This window comes from Oxyura jamaicensis, chromosome 27, assembly GCF_011077185.1.
Source record: "Oxyura jamaicensis isolate SHBP4307 breed ruddy duck chromosome 27, BPBGC_Ojam_1.0, whole genome shotgun sequence".
NCBI classification, from domain to species: Eukaryota; Metazoa; Chordata; class Aves; order Anseriformes; family Anatidae; genus Oxyura; species Oxyura jamaicensis.
The window spans coordinates 2,202,525-2,218,701 of record NC_048919.1 but is presented as its reverse complement, the minus strand read 5'-3'; the positions used below and the strand labels follow the sequence as shown (position 1 = coordinate 2,218,701).

At 50.8% G+C, this 16,177-nt stretch overlaps 1 protein-coding gene across 1 annotated transcript; it reads right to left on the bottom strand.

Annotated features, from left to right (window-relative positions):
- Nucleotides 1–6,421: 6,421 nt before the first annotated feature.
- LOC118178854 (zona pellucida-binding protein 2-like) lies at nt 6,422–10,314 on the bottom strand. Its single transcript, XM_035347681.1, has 10 exons — nt 10,221–10,314; nt 10,037–10,096; nt 9,482–9,586; nt 8,836–8,979; nt 8,485–8,697; nt 8,268–8,368; nt 8,000–8,171; nt 7,559–7,738; nt 7,101–7,182; nt 6,422–6,740 (listed from the first exon to the last, which is right to left on the bottom strand). The coding sequence occupies exons 1-10, from the start codon at nt 10,312–10,314 to the stop codon at nt 6,422–6,424; spliced, it is 1,470 nt and encodes a 489-aa protein (XP_035203572.1).
- Nucleotides 10,315–16,177: the final 5,863 nt, after the last annotated feature.

The following is a 16,177-nucleotide window of genomic DNA, read 5'->3' as shown; positions in this document are numbered from 1 at the left end:
GGGGGGGGGGGGGCGGGGGTGGGGGGCAATGGGCTAAAGTTGTGCGAGGGGAGGTTTTGGTTGGATATTAGGAAGAACTTCTTTACTGAAAGGGTTGTTAGGCATTGGAATGAGGACTGCTCAGGGAAGTGGTTGAGTCACCTTCCCTGGAGGTCTTTAAAAGACGTTTAGAAGTAGAGCTCAGTGATATGGTTTAGTGGAGGACTTGGTAGTGTTAGGTCAGAGGTTGGACTAGGTGGTCTTGGAGGTCTCTTCCAACCTAAATGATTCTGTGAAAATGGAGCACAGGAAGTTCCGCACCAACATGCAAAAGAACTTCTTCACTGTGAGGGTGACAGAGCACTGGGACAGGCTGCCCAGGGAGGTTGTGGAGTCCCCTCTGGAGATATTCAAGGCCTGTCTGGACACCTACTTGGGCAACCTGCTCTAGGGAACCTGCTCTGGCAGGGGGGTCAGACATCTCTTGAGGTCCCTTTCAAACCCTACAATTCTGTCATTCTGTGTAATTCTCTGCCCACACCTCCCTGTAGGTACTGGGCAAGATGCAGTGGTCCAAGCACACTGGGTTTTCACACATTGGTGTGAGCCATGGGGCACGAGGCATGGGGAAGCACTCTCCTAGCCTTGGTCCCTGGTGAGTTGTGATGAAGCCCCTTTTGCACCATATCAACAGCAAAACCAACTCGATTATCCCACTAGATCCCTGCCTGCAGGCTGTTTGCCACATGTGCAGTGGATCCAAGATACTCCTGGAGCTGCAAACAACTAACACCAGGCTGTCTCCGAGGCATTTATTCCTCCATCGGGTCAGGCAGTTGAACAAAAAACAATCCCAGCTGCTCCAAGCAGGGCTTGCTTAAGGCTGAGGCCACACCAGCAGACACAGAACTGCAAGACGTAAACTGAACTCAAGATAGGAAGTAAGCCATAAGCTGTCACAAAAAGTAGCAGTTATTTGCTCATCATTTTGTTTTTCATAAAAACATCTAGTGCAATCATGCATCAAGCACTTAGGGATAAGTTTTGGGATTCATTTTATTGAGCAATCCCAGATGAAGTTATGGAAATGCAAGTCCGGGATATGGCAATGTAATGGTCAAGTAAATCTGTATAGCTTATTTTACAGCATGCCAATAGTGAAATAAACAGTTCAGGGCCTCTTAACAGTCCTGTTCAATTCAGGAATGTGCTGTCATTTTAAGAGTGTGGGCAGACATAAAACAAATACACAAGGAGAGAATAAAACAGGAAAAATAGCTTTAAACACAGGGACCAGCTATGTGCTAGCAGTACTTAAGCAGTTAAAAGCTTCAAGAGTTGTGGTTTAAGCACTTGTGTTTGAAAACTGGAAAGAAGGATGATGAATAGTCTTAACATTGAATTGAGGTAGGCAACTTTGGAAGCCAAAAGTTAACTGTGATGCATGGTTGGAAGTGATGTGTGTTAATTACAGAAAACTGGGCCTGCAGTATCAGAATTTGATATTTTTATTAACTGATGATTTAATTTAAAACAAGTGAGTAGTTATAAAAAAATAAAGAGCCAATAGATCTCAGGTATAAATGAGATCACAAAGCTAAACATCAGCAGCATTATTTCAACTTTAATTTCTTAAGTCTTTCTTTTTTTAATGTTTATGTCTGAAATGTTTTTTAATGTCTGAAATGAAAGAACAGGCAAGAGCACCTCGGTCTTGAGAAGCCAAGGGGAGAAGAGACGGGAGATAGGAGCAAGGAGAAAAAAAAGAGGCAGTAGAAGCAGATAAGGAACATTAGGGTGAGGAGAGGAGACCTGGATAAAGGATTAAGCACAGGGAGGAGGTGTGCCAGCATCTGGACAGACCAATCTGCCCATGTTCATCTGGTGTACCACACTGCTGGGGGGGGGGGGGGGGGGGGCATTTTGGGGACATCAGGAGCTAAGCAACAGCAAAGTCTGTGGAAGAGAAGGAGAGAAAATGAGCACGAAGGCAGCAGAGCTCCTCCTTAGAAGAAATTCCTCCTCTTGCTTCCACCCCCACCAGAGCCATCTTGGCATGCTAAGGCAGATGGGTGCCTGCAGCATAGAAACCTCTCTGGAGAGGAGGAAAATCCCATAGCACAACCCTGCCACCCCAGGAGCCTGGAGTAGCTCCCATCTCCTCTAGAGGTGTCTGGAGGAGGACAGGTGGAGTACAACCCACTGGAGACCTGTTTCAGGACCTTGCTCAGCTGCAGGTGGCCTCAGTGAGTTTTGAAGGCACAGGAGGGTACCTCTGGAGGCTGCTGCCCTGGATCGCTGCCCCAGACCTAGAAGGAGGCTGTCCTCCAGCACTGGGCAGCAGGAGGAGCACCTGCGGGTGGAGGTGACCCATTCAGAAGTGTTGGTGCCCCAGCCTTGGTGTATCTCAGCCAATTGCTGCCAGAAACACTGGGGCATGGATGCAGGCGGTGGGAACATCCCAATACTGCAATGTCCTCCACCCCAGCAGCAAGGACAGCAAAAATCCCTTCCTCTTGGGTGCACATCACCACTGGCTGCAGACACCAAAGCCTGACTGCCCTTCCTTCCTCCCACCCACCTTTGCTTCTCCATTGCAGCACCCCATGCCAGCCAAAAGCCAGACCTCAATTTTTCCGCCTTTAAACACATCCCATCCCAGGGGAGGGGGATTGTGAGCCAGTCGGGAGGGCTCTAACACTGCTCAGCATGCTCAGCCCCACTGGCATGAGTGGCTGCCTCAAAGGGCTGTGATTTGCCTCATTACTGGAGCTATACGCAGCACCCCCAGGATGCATCCTGTGCCTGGCAGAGCAGCCTAATGAGCCATTGCACTGGTGGTCCTGACTGGGGAAGGGAGACGGGCTTCAAAGGATGCCACTCACTCCCTTTGTGCAGAGGAAATTACCCCATGTCAATAAAACCAACCAGCCCGTGAACCTGCAGGGCTGGGTGCTGGGGAACAACAGAGTCAGCATGGTAAGGCAGCCTTCCCTGGGGGGTTTTGTGGTAGGGCTGATGCTGCTCAGAACCAGGAATGCTCCCGCTACACTGTGGGGCCGTGCTGTGCTTGCCAGGCAGCTACGGAGATTTTCACTTTGCACCCATGGCTTCACTATGGGCACCTTGCTCCCTTGGCCCCCAGCAAGGGGCTGCATCCTGGAGAGTGATGCTCTGGTGCAGGGGAGCTTCGGCAATCACTGCAGGCAAGGAGGAATGAGAGGTTGTCATGGATACTGACATGCAGCCGAGGGCCCGATCCCGCACTGCTCTGCTCCCCCTGGCTCCCCTTTCCCAGTTGTGTGGGATCAGAGGAAGTAAAAACTGAAAAAAAGTAAAACCTGCTATGAACACTGCTTTGGGTTTCAATCCTATTGACCCAGCTTTACTTCCAAGTGCCCATTTTGCTGGTTTGAACCTGGATTCCAGCAGGTCTGCACGAGGGCAAAAGGGGGGGGGGGGGAGGGAGGAGGGGAGGGCAATGGTCTGAGAGCAGAGCCCCTGGCCTTGCAGGGTTATCCCAAAATACACGAGGCCCGCAGGCATTTTGGGCTTCCCAGCTGCTGACAGTGGCAAGGAGGATGAAGGAAGATGGACGTGCAAGCAAGGGTGCTTGGCAGCTCAGGGAGAGCACTAATTCTGAATTTCCTGGGGGAGATTCAGCCTCTCCCCCTCTGGATTCAGCCCCCAGAACCAGGCAGCAGCTTTGCTCAGGATTTCCCCTAGACTGGGTAGGGCAGCCTGTGGCCACCAGAAGTTTTTACAGACACAGGCAGGTTTCACCAGGTTCTCACTTTCAGAGAAAGACACCTCCCCAGATGTAAAACAGGCCTGGTTATTTCATGCTGAGATGTTTTGGATTTCCCATTTGAAGCTGGTCTTTCCATTTATCCTATAGTTTTTTTTTTTTTTTTTTTTTTTTTTTTTTTTTTTTTTTTAAGCTTTAATTCTGGCCAAAAATCCCATAGAGTTGATCAGCATTCTTGAATTTTGGGACTTTTTGCCAGAAAATACATTCTGGACCAGATTTATTTATTTAAAATTGGGAAATACCGAAGGACCTTTGGAAGATGAAATTTCAGTTCCCAACATACTTCTGAGAAGCTTCTCATACACACACAGAATTGCCCTGATTTAACACAAGACCTTTTTGGATCCAGCAAAACTAAGATCTAACACAAATAGGAATATTTTCAAGATATTGCTTGCAAACATAAGCATCAATTAGTTATCTCAGTCTGGTTAAATAGCAGTGTGGGCAGATGATTACAAATGATTGCAGTGCTGCCACTTACTGCCTTCCCACCCCACGCCAACAATCCCTTTGGTTTTCCAGAAACTAAGACCTCGGTCTTAGATCCCAGTCCATGGAAGCACCTGAACGTGTGCTGACACAAACATCCCCAGATGCTGAGAACACCGTGGGTGCCAACAGACCTCTGTCCTACACCCAGAGCAGGAGCAGCCTGTTTTCTATGCTCCTCTGAAGAAGCAGCAGCACCAGGAAGGCAGTGGGACATTAAACCCTGGTACGTTGCAGGAATTCACAAAAGGCAATGAACTGAAGGGACTTTTTTGACCAGCTCCAGGAAAGAGCATCCCCTCCATAGGGGATTCACTGAGCCCCGCTGGAGGAGCCTGACATGGGGAATTTTGCTCCGATGCTTCCTGCTCTCAATTGCAAGGTCAGCCCATACTGAGCCAGCTCCCCACTCTCCTCCACTCACAGCACAGCCCAGGACAGGGCACAACCATGACTCCCAGCCCCACTAATTACACTGTTCTCAAGATTAGTCAGACGGAATTTATTCGCTCCAAGCTAGGCTGCGGAGCTAAGTTGGGCAGCAGCTGCTGCTGCCTCCTCATCCCAGACCTTGCCAAGTCAGCAACCTCTTTACATGTTGCTGGATGTATCTGTGGGTGGGCATTAGTTTTACCTCGTTAGCTCGATTGTGGCTTGGACTGCAGCCCTGTGGGTTCATTCAAAAGGGGGGGGGTTGGCAAATTCTTTTAGGGTCTTGCAGAGGGGAGAAGCAGAGAAAGGCTGTAGTGGTTGAACACATCCAGACTCTGCAGCAGAAGAGAGATCCAGTGGTCCCCATTCCCCAAGCCTCAGGAGGCCTTATGCAGCCTGCCCCCAACACCTCCAGCTGGTGGAGCAGCTCAAAGGTGATGGTCCCAGAACCTGCCTGTTCCCACCATCTCCTCTAGCTTTACTCCAGGTTATCACTCTCCCTGTTTCAGAGCCTAAAACCCAGCACTCTCATCACTGGCTTTTCCCTACCTTCAGCTTGCTGATGGCAAAGCTGCATTCAGTCACCTGCTGCAGTCCCATAGAAGATCCCTGATGCTGGGAAAGGGCTATGGGAGCACCATGGAGCTTTATACCCAGCCAGAGGCATCTCCTGCCTGCACCTCCCACCTGAACACTGCCAGCCTCCGCCCCTCAGGCATCACATACAACTGTGCCCTACTCTGCCTCTCCTCCACGGTGTTTTTCTCCCTGTTCTCAGCTCTAAGGCAGTTTCTGGCACCCCCACCCATGTGCTGGCCACCGCTGGGCTGCTGGCAACGGGCCTCAGCAAACAGTTTCCAGCCCGTGCTTCCTGCAAAAGAAGTTTATTGGGACAGCCTAGTGCCCCTGAAACTGCTGTACTAAACACGAGACCTGGAGCAGAACCCATGTCCTGCTCTTAGCTTGCTTCTTCTACTCCAGGCAGCAGACCCAGCCTATTCACTTGGATTTTGGACCCAGAGCTCGTTTCTGCTAAAAAAACCCCTCCTGCCCGCCCAGGCTGCTCCGTGCTGCAGCGGTGCCTCTCGCACTGCGTTGCTGCCCTCTCCTGGAGCCTCCAATCGCCGCCGAGTTTAGAAAAGTTTCAGCTATGGGTGATAATCTCTTCTTTGAAGCCACAAAGGTGGGAATCCTACCGAAAACCTTATGTCGCTTGCATGGCAAGGTTGGTTTTGAAAAATGAAGAGATACGAGGCTGAGCTGTCTCCTGCCCTGTCCTATATAACCTTGATCCCAGCAAATGGTCTGACTTTCTCAAGGGTATAAAAAGGTAAAGAAGGGAAACTGAGTCAGTCCTTACTGCAATACTGACTCCTTGCCTGGGAACTATGTTTTCCATGAGTAAAGACAAGCAATTGATCAATTTGTATGATAGGTTCCCCCCCCCCCCCCCCCCCCCCCACCTCCGTGTCTGGTTTATCCAGTGTTGCAGAGAGATGCTAGCAGAAGCTTAACTTTATAGCAAAAGAAATAGTTGTAGCCAGAGCTATTTGGGAAGACAAATTCAGAGAGGGGAAATGTGTCCCTCTTCTCCATTGCTGGATACTCTGGCCTGTGTGGGGTGGCTGGGGACACACATAAATGGACAGTGGTGTCTGTAGGAATGCTCTCCCTCAATGCTGTTGGCTTGTGCATGTGCAGGGAATCTCAGGGAGTGTCCCTCCTGTCCTCCAGTTCCAGCACAGCAGGGCCCTCGTCGGTCAGAGCAAGGTTGGGGGTCCCAGGAGGGGAGGGGGTTCCATTCGTGTGCTCCTCGTCACTCCCCTGAGGTGTACTGGTGTCCGGGCGGCTGGTGTCCAGAAGGCTGGTGTCATTGTCATCTGCAGCAGGAGAGCCAGATTTGGGGCCCTCCCTGGGGATCCTAAAGATCTTGGTCACCATCTCTGTCACCCTGGAGATTCCTGCCTTCTTGGAAGCCATTGGGGATGACATCCAGTACTCTTGTTGGAACCAGTAGCAAGAGCTGCTACAAAAAGACAGAAAAAAGTGAAAAATAGTGAAAAGTGGGAACTATTTCCCCATAGTGAAAAGTGGGAACTCAGTGCCAAGAAGCAGCACCAGAACCCTGCAGCCACCCAGTGCCAGCCCACAGGGACAGGATTCCCCAGGGCCATATCCAGCAGCTCCCTATAGAGTTGTGTAAACTGTTGCCAAGATTTATCCCCTATATTGGTGTCCTACACCCCTGTTCTGGCATGCTGCCTCCTGCTGTGTGACAGTGATGAGCCCAGGGTCTTCATCTTGTTCCATGGAGGAATCTGGGGGAGCCGACGCCTGCAGAGTGACCCCAAAATGTCCCATGTCGAGAGAAAGAGCTCAGACTTACAGGATGAAGAGAAAGTTGATGGCTAGTAGCGGTGGCAGGATGATAAGGAGCAGGAGGGGGATCCTGTGTATGATGGAGACAGCTGAGGAGAGAGAAACAGGTGGCATTGCCTTAAAGGGACAAGTCCCACTGCTCCAGGCCCTGGAGAAAATCCTGTACATTATTCCTAGCAGTGAAGCTGCCAGAGCTCAAGGCAAGCTGGGGACACCAAGGTGGAGAGGGAGTGATCAGATTGCTCAGTGGCTGGTGAGTGGAGCAGCGGGGGAGCTTTGATCTCACCAGGGAGGATAATGATGGAAGAGACAAGAGCCATCTGTCTCCAAAGGGACCCCTGAGGTGTGTGGAAGTGTGCCAGCATACGTGGGACAGCTGCTCCAAGGCCCACTGCAGTGCCTGTCCCCTGTTAGGAGCCACCCGGTCCCCTCCCTGCCTTGTTCCAGTGGCAGGTGATGCTGTACCTTGCTTGATCCTTTCTGTGACACACTCAGTCATGGAGCTGGCACCCGGCACCTGGGTGATCATGTCGTCCTTGCAGGGAGTGCAAAACGTCACCCCGTAGGTCATGCTGTAGGTCCCAATGGGGCACAGGGAACACTGCAGGCTCTTCGGAGGGCTGAACGTCCCTGGTGGGCACACGACTGAGGGGAGGACATGCAGAAAGGCCTTACTGAGCAGCAGCACCAGCTGCTTGGTAAAGTTGTATTCAACCAAGGGTCAGGAAAACCAAGCCCTGAGGCTTAAGGGCTCAGAATGACCCCATCCACCATGTTCCCTGAGCCCAGTGTGCAGGGGGAGAACAGCAAGGACCCAGAGACACAGGGCCTCGCGTGGGAAGGGGAAGAGGCAAGCAGAAGTGGAAAGCAGAGGGGGAATCGAAGGGTGGTGGATGCTTGGCTCACTGCAACAGTCGAGACATCTCTGCAGCTGCTTTGTCTGCCCGTAGCCCATGTTGCACTGCTTGATCTCCAGGAAGCTGATAAACTCGTTGGTGAAGATGATGCCGGAGATACCAGCCCCGGTGACGTGGAAGGACTTGTGCTCCTTAAAGAACCTGGTGAGGGCGAGCCGGACCTGGGGAGGGCAATGCAAGGGCCCGAGAGGGGAGCTGAGCCCTAGTTGTAGAGAAAATGCCCCCTGAGAGCTCAGTTATGTTGGCCCAGGGCTCACCTGTTCAAGGTTGTGCTGGATTGTTTCATGATAGCAGTCTGTGACCATCTCCATGTGCTGGGATTTGCAGTGCTCGTCCCAGTTGGGCCCGAAGAAGGACACTAGAGTATGGAGAGCCACCAGCACAGCTCAGGTGGCTGCAGCTCCAGCAGGAGACTGAAAAAATCTAACCATTAACCACCACTGCCTTTCAAGAGAAGCCATGATGCTTCTCTACCTTCGAGCTGTACTTGGATGATGAACTCGTCCGAAGGGTTGTTGAGTGAGGGGAAGCAGGAGGTGGTGGTGAACTGCAGCTTGCAGTGCTGCTCAGTCTCCAGATGCTGCAGCCTCTCCTGCAGATCCCACAGGAACCTTTTGGTCCATTCATCCTCACAGAGCTTGCTCTGGAAGAGCAGCAAGGTCTCCAGGCCTTCAGGCATGTGGTAGCCTGTGGGAGAAAAACCTAAAAGGCACCTGGTTCCTCCTCCTTGCCAAGAGGGAGCAAGTATGGACAACCCCTCCTTTCCAGCCTTCCTGCCTTCATTGGGTCACCCTCCCCTGCTTGTCAGCATGGCTTTGGACTCACCAAAAACATTGTAGTGAAAAGTTTGGGTCACAGGGAGCCCGTGGTCCATGTAGGAGATGGTGCAGGAGTAGTTCCCACTGTCACTGGCTTGGAAGTGCTGGAACAGGAGATGTCCCTCTTCAGTGACCGCGAGCGACTTGGGGTCTAGTGCAGGAGATGAAGAGGTTGAGGGTGATCTCCAGGGTCTGTGCTGATCTGTCCCAGTCCCCAGGTGACTGTGGCATGCTCTCCCAGACTTGGTCTCCTCAAACCACTGCTGAGACACTGCAAGGACTCCCAAAGCTGATCTTCCCTTTCCTTCTCTGATAAGGTATTGAGGGGCAGGGAAGAAGAAATTAGCACTCCCCAGTATCCTCTCCTCTACTAGAGATGTCCCTGTCTACAAAAGAACCATCCAAATGCCCCAAAACCTTCTTAACAAAACCTCTCAGCCCTTATCAGGACACAAAAAGTGGTGGATATTGCCCCACAGAGCATTACCCCATAACATGTTTGCTGTTCAGGACCCCAACACATGCGATCTCATGAGGTCCCAGTCCTGACTTGTCCCTCACCTGCTCCGCAGACCTGCTCCTTCCTTGCATGACCGTCTCCCCTCCTACCGAGCTCTTTCCTCGTGGTAGCAGAGCTCACTCCAGAACCTTACCTGCCCTTTCCCGCACCCAGCGGTAGGTGGGATCAGCCACCTCCATCTCCTTTGGGCCGCAGGGCAGAGAATACAGGCTGCTGTCCATGTGAATGAAGACAAGGCCTAGGCCAGAGAAAGAAAGGTGAGAGCTGGGGCACATTTCAGGGCATTTGGAAGAAGCAGAGCTGGGGCTGAGGAGAGAGAAGGGTTTGGAAGTCATTGGGAATTTTTGTGGGATCTGAATGGACCCAACCCCACTGGGAGCTATCCTGGAGGGAGACCTGAGGGTGCTTAGGGGCTCAGAGCAAAGAAAATGCCAGGAGCTGGAGGAGAAATGAGGCCACAGTGAGTGGAGCTGGTGGAGATGACAGATCCAGGCTGGGCCATCTCTGCTTGTGTTGGCTGCAGCTGGGAAGCCACATCCCCTGCCCAGGTTGTTGGCAGAGCAGGCGATGGAGAGAAACTCCTCTCGTCTGTGCCTGGATATGGGCTGGGTGGTGTGACTGCTTCGAACTGGAAGGAGACCCCCCGAAGGGTCAGGGAGGTCCCAAAGAAGAGCTCTGTGGATCTCACCCGCTTTGTGCTCCTGGCTGGGACTGGCAGGCAGGTGCCCAGGGACGGACGCTGGCTGTCCTAGGAAGGAAAGAGAGGGGGTCAGGTTCAGCTCAGGTGGCTCTCACCTCACTCTATTCTGCTCTCCAGGGCTTCCATTGGCCCTTCCAAGGAGAATATATCCACCTCCACGCTGGTCATTTACCTGAGCAGCTACAAAGCAGCAAGGTCAGCATCCCCATGGTCCCCAGCACCCCAGGCTCTCCAAGGTCCACCCAGAAGTGTGGAGCATGGAGCATCCTGCCCTGCTGCGCAGCGTGGAGCTTCCAGTTACCATGGCAACGAGGAATCTGATGCTTCCTCCCCTGTCACCTTAGTGATGGTTCACAGGCAGGGCAGCATCGTGGCTGCTGCCCACCTTGGTCACACTCATTTTTTGGGGGGCTTTGTGGGAAACACGGGGACTGTCACGGGGCAGGGCGCACTGGAGGAAATACAGCTGGGGATATCCAAGTAAAGGGATGTGGACTTGCAGGGACGTGATGAAGAGGAGGAGGTAGAAGATGAGAGCACTATGCAAAGCTTCTTTTTGGTGGAAATCCTAGAAAAGCAAGAGGCAAGGAAAACCCAGACAGCCTAGACTGGAGTTTGTGGCATAACTCAAGGCAATCTCTTGGTTCGTATCTGAATCTCTTAAAAGGGGTGTGTTTTCTTAATGTTCCTGTTTGTCCTGGAAGGGAGATTTAATTTCCTATGATTGTCCCCTGAGAACTAAAAGTGTGCAGTTAAAAGATAAGGACAGACAGAAAGAGTAAAGCTAAAATCTCCTCACTTGTACCAGGGTTTCTGTAGGCGGGGGGTGAGGGAGGGAGCACATCCTACTGGCTTGTGAAAAAAAAAAAGTATCTTGAGAAAATGGCAAGAGTTAAAAAAATAAGATAAATCAGAAAACACCTACTACTTCAGCTGAAGTACAGCAGAAATATGGAGCACTCAAAATTTAAAGGCAGCAACAATTTAAAGTAGAAAGCACTGATAATTATTCTCGGGGAAAATTGTCAGAAGTGAAGGAGGCTCTCCCTCCCTGTCCTCCTGAAATGATGAAATCAAGAGAAAATCATGAGAAAATCCTTATCCTTCCCAGCCCTGTGGCTGGGAGGGGTGGGGTCAGACCCAGAGCTGAAGGGAAGGGCAGGGCCGTGCAAGCATCTCTGGAAGCTGCTCATTTCCAGGCTGTGCCGATGGAGAATTTTTCACCCTGGTGAATAATAGGATGAATGACTCTAGTGTTTATTTTAAAAGAAAAAAAAAAATCCCCCTACGTACCAGATCTCAAGTTTCTCTGACAGTTTTAGCATAAATAAACAAAGTCTGTCCTGAAATCCCTTGGGATAGAAACACGTACTTGCGCAAGCAGCAGAACAAACCAAGCTCCCTCTCGATTTATGGTGCGGGGCCGCACATTCCCTCCTGCCTGGGGAGGGCTGAGGCACGGCACAGCTGCGGCTTCTCTCTCCCATCACCTCTCCTTACTAAACATGTAGGAGCTTGACAGTATCTCTGAGATCTCCACTCTGCCTAACTGCAGCAAAACTTGTGTTCAGGAGTTATTATGAAGAGGGCAACCGGCCAGGCCAGGCTCTGAATTATTCCATGGATCTCATTTCCTGAGGAAACCAGGCTAATAATATGTACGAACTGAGGCAGGTGTGAACCTTCTGAAATTTCCTTTTATTATTATTATTATTATTATTCATTGGCTCATTAAGGGATTTGTTTGTGAGTTCTCAGAAAATGTGGTTTACAGTCACTGAGTATGTGCTGCAGCGTCGGGAGATGGGGTACCCCTCTTACATAGCAAAGAGCTTGGCTCCCTGCTTGAAATACAAAATTCAGGCTCGTGGATGAAGCTGAGCCTGGGCCATCCATAGCAAAATGCCATGAATACAGATTCTCTTTCTCACCATCTTGTAGCATTTGTTACTCATTTGCTTGTCTTGGAGAAAGAGAGCACAGCAGCTGCTTCCATGGGCTCATAGGAGGTCATTCCCAGCGTTGTTCTGACTCAGAATTAACCTCTCCTCCCTCCAAAAGAGTGGTGGAGTCACATAAAAACTCCATTTATAAATAAAAATAGATACAGGAGAGTCTCAGTAGTTCCTCCACTCCTACGTGGCAGGAAGGAAAGGAGCTGGGATTTGGGGGTGTTTTGCCTGAAGGAAGTTTAATTTGCCCTTGGTTTATATAAACAGAGGCAGTGCCCAGGGATGGAGGGGCATCCTGTTGTGCCATACAAGCACAGATCCACCTTCTGCCTCTGGCACTCTTCCTGCTGTCACTCTCTGACCCCTGCTGGCAGATCTCACAGGACCTCGCAGTCTCTCTGTCCTCTAATTGGTCCCCTAAAATTAACTTTTCTTGACTTGGGAGACCTGGACTGCCAGAAATTAAGTTAAAACTGAGGCTGTCTACATCTAAGTCCAGACCCACTACAAGAGGTGCCCAACCTTAACCTTGGGTGGAGATTGTACTCCAAAAACGTCACCAGCTGTGGCTTAATGAGACAGTGCCCTGCTTCCTTGGGGACTCCCCAGGGGCACCCAGGGAACTACTACTATGATAGGAACAGGAGTTTCAGGTTCCTGGCTGGCTCCAGTCCATCAGATCCTGATCCCACTGTATTATTTAGCACAAAGGGCACTTTCTGCAGCCCTTGAAGGTCTGTGGAAGTCAGAGGTGGAACTTTTTGGATGCCTCCTGAAGAGGTGCTTTGGGATCCCGTTGTCCTGGAGCACCACCTAGACAACACCACAGCTGCTCCGTGCCTTGGTTTCAGACCAGACCTGATGACTTGGTGAGTCTTCTGCTCCAGGAATGCTCCCTGCTAAAGACAGCGACACTCATTATCATAGGCAACAAGATGTGTCCCCATCACAGGGTCGCATTTACCTCCCCATGAAGCCCCAAGCCCCCGGGACAGGCAGTGGTGCTCAGCTTCCTGGAGGAGAACAGCACAGCCTGGCAGTTGTGGTGGACAGCCTGGTCCAGAGAAAGGAACCCCACACTTCAGATCCTAGCTGGAGTCAGCTGAACATGGCTCATTAGGCAGGAATTATGCCCCTGTGATAAATAATGTTTGTGGTGATAAATATTCAACGTGGGCACCAAAGCAACAAGGCTGGCATTCCTCTCTTAGCTTGTTTTCTTCTGTGAAGGGTCAAGGGTTGTTATTAAAGGCAGGAGCTGCACTGATATCACCACGGAATTAACCCTGGTGGTGCCAGGCTGTTCTCCGAGACCTGCAGGAGGGTTTTCAGTGCTTGGCAGGGCAGAGCCCGGCTCTGCCATGAGCTTTTTCCAGTCGGTGAGCAATGCACAGGGTTAGGAGCAGAGGGACCATCAGGAAAGCAGAAAGGGCAGGGTGCAAAGGCTGGGAGATGGAGGGAAACACAGCTACTGTGTGCGTAGAGCTGATGGCATTTGGGGAAAAAGGTCTGAGCGGGCTGGGGAGCAGGTGGTTGGGGTGGGCAGCAGGCTCAGCCCAAAGGCACCTGGAAAGGCTCAGTGACTTCTGATGGGAAGGAGGGAGATTTCTCCCTGGCGGGTGACATAGGGACAAGAAAAGTTGCCTTGGCCTCTGCTAGAGGGAGGTGAAATAGCAGGAGGAGGACAGCAGAGGGTAGCAAATACCTGGCTTCCTCTCCTGGCCTCGCAGGTTACGTGGTGGAGCTTGGTATAGATTCATAGCGCACATCTGGGCAGATTTTGTTTAAGAGAACAGGGAACGAGGCGTTTTGATAAGGTGGATATGTTCTTATCACAAAGGCTTGTTCTGAAAGACATTTCCTTTAGAAATTTCCTGCTGAGATATCCAGGGTGACCCATCACCGCTAAGGACAAGGCGAGGCAGAATGAGATGCTTTGATAATAGTCAGAGTGGAAGGTTTTGAACACATGAAAAGAAATTTCTCTGTGTGGGGATCTCACATCCCAGGAGCAGCAGCAACTTTGCATTTCAGTTCCTTTTGGGGCAGATTCTTCCTGCGTTTTCAGCTATGAGCTTTGCCCAGCTTTGCCCTGGTGTTGTGCCAGAGGGTTGCAAGGGTGGAGATCCCCAACTCCCACCCCTGGGTGTCCTCCAAAGGCCACATCTGCTCTCACTGGTTGAGAATAACAGCAGGTTTCCTTCATGAGCAAAGCCAGCCAAGTACAAATGAAAAGCACAGACCTCATAAAGCAGTTCCCTGTGCCTGAATCCTGCTCTTGCTCCTAGCAGTGCAAACCAGCCCAGAGATACCACCTCCAGCATGTCAGGGTCTCCTGCTGCCCTGGCATATTGCAGGGGGCTGCTTGTAAATGCTCTAAGTGTCATTAGCACCCCACAGCTAATTAGCTGGGCAACCTGCCTCCCTCCTTGCCCGCAGATATGGGCTCTTACAAGATCCCCTATAAGATCACGTCTTATAAAAAATGAGTCTTATTCACATCAGACTCGATGCTTTGCTTTGCCCTTCAAGCAGCTGGGAGGAGGTGGGTTATGATTTTGGGGTGGAGGAGAAGGACACGGTGCCCTGGATGCTGGGATGGGACAGCCACAGCAGCCGGTCCTGCTTTGGTGGCCTCTGGGTATCCCAGGGCAGACTCAAGTCTCATTCCTGCTCTTCACAGAAAATCTTTTAATTCCTCAGTGATTTATTTTTCATTTTTATTTTTTATGATGACCATGGATGCTGCTGTCTACCAAGTACAAATGAGTGGAGTGTTCTCCTTGGGGCATATTTAGTTGGCAAAATCAGGTTTCAGACGCGTGCCGGCTGCCAAAAGAGGCTCTTGCGGAGGTGCAGGAGCAGTGTCCCCAGTGTTCAGAGGTGGCACTTAATGAGATCTCCACTGTTTATTTCTCTGATGAGTCTTTAACACAGTAAGTGGCTTACAGACAGCAGAGGAGCATTTGGGAGGAAACGTGTGACTACAAGGCTCTGATAAAATTTCAGCCCATGGCTACGGGGTCTGGAGTGCAGGGCTTGGGGAGCAGGAGAGAAGGAACAGACAGGAAAGCAGCTGGGAGATGCACTTCTGACCTTACAGGGTCCCACTGTCTCCAGAAGCCCTGTTTAGGCTTGAGATTTACCCCATGCCCTCCTCACACAGGACCCCACAAGCCCCACGTGCTCCCCTTGCTGTGGGGTGCAGCGCCTTCTGCCCGGCTGTGAAAGCGGAGGCTTGAAACATCAGTAGATGCAGGAGAATAACAGTATGCAGGTGACTTTCAGTCTTGATTTGTCTGAAAATTTGTCTGTTTTATTGATTTACACATTGCATTTTACACCCCTCTGTTCTGAATAAGTGTTACTAGTTACAGGGAGGCAATGATAGTATTGGGACCAGGTACTAAGGATTATTTTCTCTGCAGCTTTTGCTCTGAATACGACCCAATACTGCAGAGCTTTCAGTTCTATTTTAGAGAAGGATACATCTCTTTTTCCCCTTGAACAAAGGAAGAGATTTTCCCCTTAGTTTTGTGTTTCTGAGTCATTCCACATCACAGCAAATTGCTAGCAAAGTTGCAGTTATGGCTAAATGGTCACTTTAAATTTAAGTCTCTTTTCAAGCAGCTTTATACCTTTTTAAAGAAAACAATTACTCTTCTGGGATAAGGATTTCTCCTCACTTGGTCTCACCCTGAAGTCAGAGTATTCTGGAACATGGTGAGAAAATCGATCTGAAGCCCTGGACATAGCTGATAACACCTTTTCCTTTCCAGCTGCTTTTCCCCATGCTGATGGCTGAAGAACCCATAGTTCCTCTAATCTGAATTGTAATTAGGGGTAATTTAGCCTTTCTCTGAAAGCGAAAGCAAACAAAACCATAGTAGTTGGCAAACAGAGCGGGATGTTGGGTCTGTAGTTATTTGCTCAGAGCTGGAAAGCCTCGTTTTACATCTCCGCTCGAGAAGAGCTGGATGAATGCAGCCAAGTCCCTTCTACATCTGCGTTCCTCCTCTGTGTGACGGGGATGAGGATGGTGTCTTCTCCCCAGGACACGTACCAGTAGCAATCCCTAGCCAGAATGGGGAGAGGGACTTTGGCCCCAGGTCGATGTGAGAGCAGTCTGAGCTCTGTCCATCTCAGCAGCACTGTGGTGAGGATTTTCTCCCTTCTG

Excerpts from the sequence above, each read along its gene's own strand:
- LOC118178854 (XM_035347681.1), bottom strand. The coding sequence starts at position 10,314 with ATGCTCCATGCTCCACACTTCTGGGTGGACCTTGGAGAGCCTGGGGTG. Across the intron at positions 9,587-10,036 it reads CAGCCAGGAGCACAAAGCGG|GCCTTGTCTTCATTCACATG; the intron begins GTGAGATCCACA and ends TCTCTGGCCTAG. Across the intron at positions 8,369-8,484 it reads CATCCAAGTACAGCTCGAAG|TGTCCTTCTTCGGGCCCAAC; the intron begins GTAGAGAAGCAT and ends TCCATACTCTAG.